The 5,353-nt window shown below is 49.0% G+C and overlaps 1 protein-coding gene across 1 annotated transcript; it reads left to right on the forward strand.

The window, feature by feature from the left end:
• The first annotated feature begins 845 nt into the window (after positions 1-845).
• Positions 846-3,695, forward strand: LOC115832859 (basic salivary proline-rich protein 4-like). Its single transcript, XM_030804332.1, has 3 exons — positions 846-885; positions 1,598-1,633; positions 2,152-3,695. The coding sequence occupies exons 1-3, from the start codon at positions 846-848 to the stop codon at positions 3,693-3,695; spliced, it is 1,620 nt and encodes a 539-aa protein (XP_030660192.1).
• Positions 3,696-5,353: the final 1,658 nt, after the last annotated feature.

A 5,353-nucleotide genomic window follows, 5' to 3' on the forward strand; every position in this document is an offset into this window, starting at 1 on the left:
ATAGCCTGAGCAGGCTGCGGGGCAGCTTTCTGTCATCTATGTGTGCACAGGAGTGTGCTGTCCTCACACATCTCACAGATAGCAGAAACCATCTCTATCGCATCAAATATGAAAATATCTGTACACACACATCACAAGAGATGGAAATAGGGCATAAAAAGATCCAGAGACATTGACCCTCTTCACTGCTGGCTGTAGCATCGCTGCTCACACACACATAAACAGAAATAAATAGCACAGTGGAAAGCGGATAATAGTCTTACATAAAAGATTGAAACTCTAATGAAAAGTTCAATTTTGACACAGTGCTGATGGCTTGGACACAGTTCCTTCAAAACCATTGTTCAAGTCATAGTTGTACCTTTTGGAAATAAGACACTAACAACATATCCTATCCAACTCATACCTCTGGGCTAGTCTCAAAGAGAAATAAGGGATACACCTGACCTGCAGTGAGCAAAGCAGAACCCAGTCTCTGAGGTGATGAGGCCCACCCAGGGTGGAGCTCAAAGGTGCCATTGTTCTGCTCCTCTTTATAAAGGGAGTTGCCACGCTCCTCCCAGCACAGAGTCGGGAGCAACTCCAGAGCCTCCTGCAAGATGCTGTGGATTCTGCTGTCAGTGGCCCTGCTGGCCCTGAGCTCAGCTCACAACTTAAATGAAGGTAAAATGGAAGGGGGAGAAGATGTGGTGACTCTGCTTGGGGCTTAGGAGGCGATAATGGTAATTACGGGGAAGAGAGGAGAAGGAAAACACAGATGGGGCTGCAGAGTTTTCATGCCTAGGATCAGGAGACCTGTTGTGCCCTCATTCCACACTAAGGGTTTCTCATTTATTTGGTGTACAATGAAATCCAATAAAGAATTTGTTCCAGGGGAACGAGAAGGTAAGATTTGCATTTATAGAGAGGTAGAACCGTGCCGTGAAGGATGCAGTAGAGAACGCAAGGCAGATTCGTGGAAGTCCAGCTGTGAAGATCCTAAACTGATCTCAGTAAGTACGCAGGGATGATGGTGGCCTTGCTGTACAGTGGATCAGCATCGATGATGGCGATAAACACACGTCAGAGATACCGCAGAGACAGAGAATTGAATGGAACACTTGTCTCTGTTTAACTAGAGATACAGAAATATCAGAGACAGTCATTGTCATTTTTCTCTCCCTTACACGCAGTATTTCAATGTGCTGGGAGTGATATGGGTAAAATTGTATCGAAGTGATTACTTCTGGTTATCCCAATTGAGAAAGCATGCGTACGTAAGCAATGTATTTATAGGAGATGGAGGGCATAAGAATACCAAAATATCACATTGAAGTACCTGGCATGTGTAAACTAAATTAGCATTAAGCCTTGAGCGATGCTAGGGAGGGGAAAAGGGGGCTCTTCTATGTTGAGTTCATGGCTGCTGCTCTGTCGTACCAAGCCTGCCTCCCCTTATACCTTCCTCCCCTTCCAGCAGCTTCACAGACGGTGACTGACGAGTTAACTTAGGGGATGCGTGGGGTGTGGTGAGAAGACCCTTTTCCCTGTAGAACACTTGTGAGTCTTGAAAGGTTCGAGATGTAACTTTTCCCATCATCCTATGCTTCTCTTCTAGATGTCAGCCAGGAAGAATCTCCCTCCGTAATATCAGGTAAATCCCGATTCATTCTCAATCTGTTTTGACTGTCTTTTTCTGCTTATGAATGGATCAGTTCTCCAGTGTCTTCTTATCAAAACTTTCCTTTCAGGAATTGATTAATGTTACTGCCCCAGATAATATAAGCAATCTCCATGCAACCTTGATGCTGGGGATCATGAGCAGGCCACCAAATTGAATGGCAGAGATGCTTGGCTTAGATGACAACAGGAGTGGGTTTCCTCATCCCCCCGGCCAGGAGTGCCTGTTTGGAGATGACAGGCAAATGGGCAGCATCCTCATTCTGTCGCTTCTTTATACTGAGAGACCCTCAACTGCTTTGTTCTTCCCCAGCTTTCCACTCCAGAGTTCTATGTCTTCACTGAAAATGCAAAGAAATTAGTGTCTTGGTCCCATTTCTGTGCATTTTCCCACTCAGCTTGTTACCCTAGCTGATAAAAATTTACTGCAACTCTTCAGTGAATCTTGTGTGGGCTTTTACTCTGTCTTTCTCTTCTCTCTTTCTCCTCCAGGAAATCCACAAGGACCACCCCCACAAGGAGGCAACAAGCCCCAAGGTCCCCCACCTCCTCCAGGAAAGCCTCAAGGACCACCCCCACAAGAAGGCGACGAGGCCCGAAGTCGCCGATCTCCTCCAGGAAAGCCAGAAGGACCACCCCCACAAGGAGGCGACAAACCTCAAGGTCCCCCACCTCCACCAAAGCCACAAGGACCACCCCCACAAGAAGGCGACGAGGCCCGAAGGCGCCGATCTCCTCCAGGAAAGCCACAAGGACCACCCCCACAAGAAGGCAACAAACCTCAAGGTCCCCCACCTCCACCAAAGCCACAAGGACCACCCCCACAAGAAGGCGACGAGGCCCGAAGGCGCCGATCTCCTCCAGGAAAGCCACAAGGACCACCCCCACAAGGAGGTGACAAACCTCAAGGTCCCCCACCTCCACCAAAGCCACAAGGACCACCCCCACAAGAAGGCGACGAGGCCCGAAGGCGCCGATCTCCTCCAGGAAAGCCAGAAGGACCACCCCCACAAGGAGGTGACAAACCTCAAGGTCCCCCACCTCCACCAAAGCCACAAGGACCACCCCCACAAGAAGGCGACGAGGCCCGAAGGCGCCGATCTCCTCCAGGAAAGCCAGAAGGACCACCCCCACAAGGAGGTGACAAACCTCAAGGTCCCCCACCTCCACCAAAGCCACAAGGACCACCCCCACAAGAAGGCGACGAGGCCCGAAGGCGCCGATCTCCTCCAGGAAAGCCAGAAGGACCACCCCCACAAGGAGGCGACAAACCTCAAGGTCCCCCACCTCCACCAAAGCCACAAGGACCACCCCCACAAGAAGGCGACGAGGCCCGAAGCGCCGATCTCCTCCAGGAAAGCCAAAGGACCACCCCCACAAGGAGGCGACAAACCTCAAGGTCCCCACCTCCACCAAAGCCACAAGGACCACCCCCACAAGAAGGCGACGAGGCCCGAAGGCGCCGATCTCCTCCAGGAAAGCCAAAGGACCACCCCCACAAGAGGAACAAACCAAGTCCCCACCCCACCAAAGCCACAAGGACCACCCCCACAGAAGCGACACCCGCCGATCTCCTCCAGGAAAGCCACAAGGACCACCCCCACAAGGAGGCACAAACCTCAAGGTCCCCCACCTCCACCAAAGCCACAAGGACCACCCCCACAAGAAGGCGACGAGGCCCGAAGGCGCCGATCTCCTCCAGGAAAGCCAAAGGACCACCCCCACAAGGAGGCAACAAACCTCAAGGTCCCCCACCTCCACCAAAGCCACAAGGACCACCCCCACAAGAAGGCGACGAGGCCCGAAGGCGCCGATCTCCTCCAGGAAAGCCACAAGGACCACCCCCACAAGAAGGCAACAAACCTCAAGGTCCCCCACCTCCACCAAAGCCACAAGGACCACCCCACAAGAAGGGACGAGGCCCGAAGGCGCCGATCTCCTCCAGGAAAGCCACAAGGACCACCCCCACAAGAGGACAAACCTCAAGGTCCCCCACCTCCACCAAAGCCACAAGGACCACCCCCACAAGAAGGTGACGAGGCCCGAAGGCGCCGATCTCCTCCAGGACAGCCACAAGGACCACCCCCAGCAGGAGGCAATCCCCAGCAGCCTCAGGCACCTCCTGCTGGACAGCCCCAGGGACCACCACCCCCTGCTCAAGGGGGCGGACCACCCGGACCTCCCCAGGGACAGCCTGCCCAGTAATCTAGGATTCGATGACAGGTATGATTCCAGTTTATTCTTCACCAGGTGCTCTAATTGCTACAGTTCTCCAGCTTTATTGTGCCAATGAATCAGCTAAAAGCCCATTGACATTGTATTGTCCTAGAACCCATTTCTAAAGATTTGTTTTCAGATATTCTGGAAATGGGTAACAAGACCCTATATTTGTAATAAACTCTTTAAGGAATTCTGATGTTGAGAAACAACATTCCAAATAGTCTGTCTTAAATTGTGTTGGCAATGAGGAAGTAGTACCATGTTCTCTCTGGCACTCTGTTTCCTGTGCACAAACTCAGAGACCTCCCATTTAAAGTTTTCACCTGAGCAGTGTTTGCTCAGTCCTGCCTCTCACCAGCCTCTCTACTCCAGTATTCCTGCCAAGTGGTCCCTGAACTTTCAGCAGCTAAATGGTGTCTCATTTTTTAAATTCTTACTTTTCAATGTGTACATGATTAAGCCAACAAAAAATACTTAATGAAATGGAACAATATGAATCTAAATTTAAAGGCATAACTCATCTTACCTGCCTTCCCTCCTTCAGAAAACTATCACTGTTAACTTTATGGCATCTTCTCCTTGAAATATTTGTGTGTACATAGACAACTAGAATATTTTCCCCCCAGAACTAATACCATACTTTATATGCAGGTATATATGTTAGTCACTTAAAAAATACATTTCTTTGAAAATTTCCACATGAGTTTATGAAGCTAAGTAGATCTCTTCAGTGGTTATCTGTTTGCTTTTATGATTTTATACTACTCCATTATGTGGCTGCACCGTGATTTCTTTAACCAATCTCTGTCACTGGCCACTGAGGGTGGTTTCAGCTTCTTACTGTTATAGAATATGTTCCAGTTGCCATCTGTGTAAATATATCCATGAACAAATTCAGCAGCAAGTAATAACAAGCTAAGAATGATCTTATCTCTTCATCACGTAAGGAACAATTTGGAGCACATTTTGTGCACGGGCATCAAAAGAGTGAACATGCAAAAAATTTGGGAGGAAACACAGGAGGTAGAAGGGATAGGGGGAGAGAGGATGGGCTCTCATGTACTCTACTGCAGTAACACCAGTGAGGAATTAGACATTTCCTGCCTTGTCAAGTCTGGTCTATGAACTTCCTTGTTTGTTTGTTTCAGGAAGTGAATAAGAAGATGACAGTGATGCAAATGATTCAAATGCCATGACATTGGAACAAGGTGGTCATAGCTCTAACTTCCATATACCAATAAAATAATCAGCTTGCAATTTCTGATTGTGGTGTCTGTTGCTCAATATTTGTGAATGTGGGATCTGAGTTCCAAGAAGACATTATAAGAACATCTAGGAACCCTTCTCCTTGATGCTCCAGGAAGCTTCCCTCCTCCTTAATCCTAATGTAGCCAGCTGCCATGCAAAAAGGTTTTAATGTTTCTCTACTTCCCTGACTTCTATTCTTTTTCCCCCCCGAGATGGAGTCTTGCTC

The sequence above is a fragment of the Nomascus leucogenys genome, chromosome 23 (assembly GCF_006542625.1).
Source record: "Nomascus leucogenys isolate Asia chromosome 23, Asia_NLE_v1, whole genome shotgun sequence".
NCBI lineage: Eukaryota > Metazoa > Chordata > Mammalia > Primates > Hylobatidae > Nomascus > Nomascus leucogenys.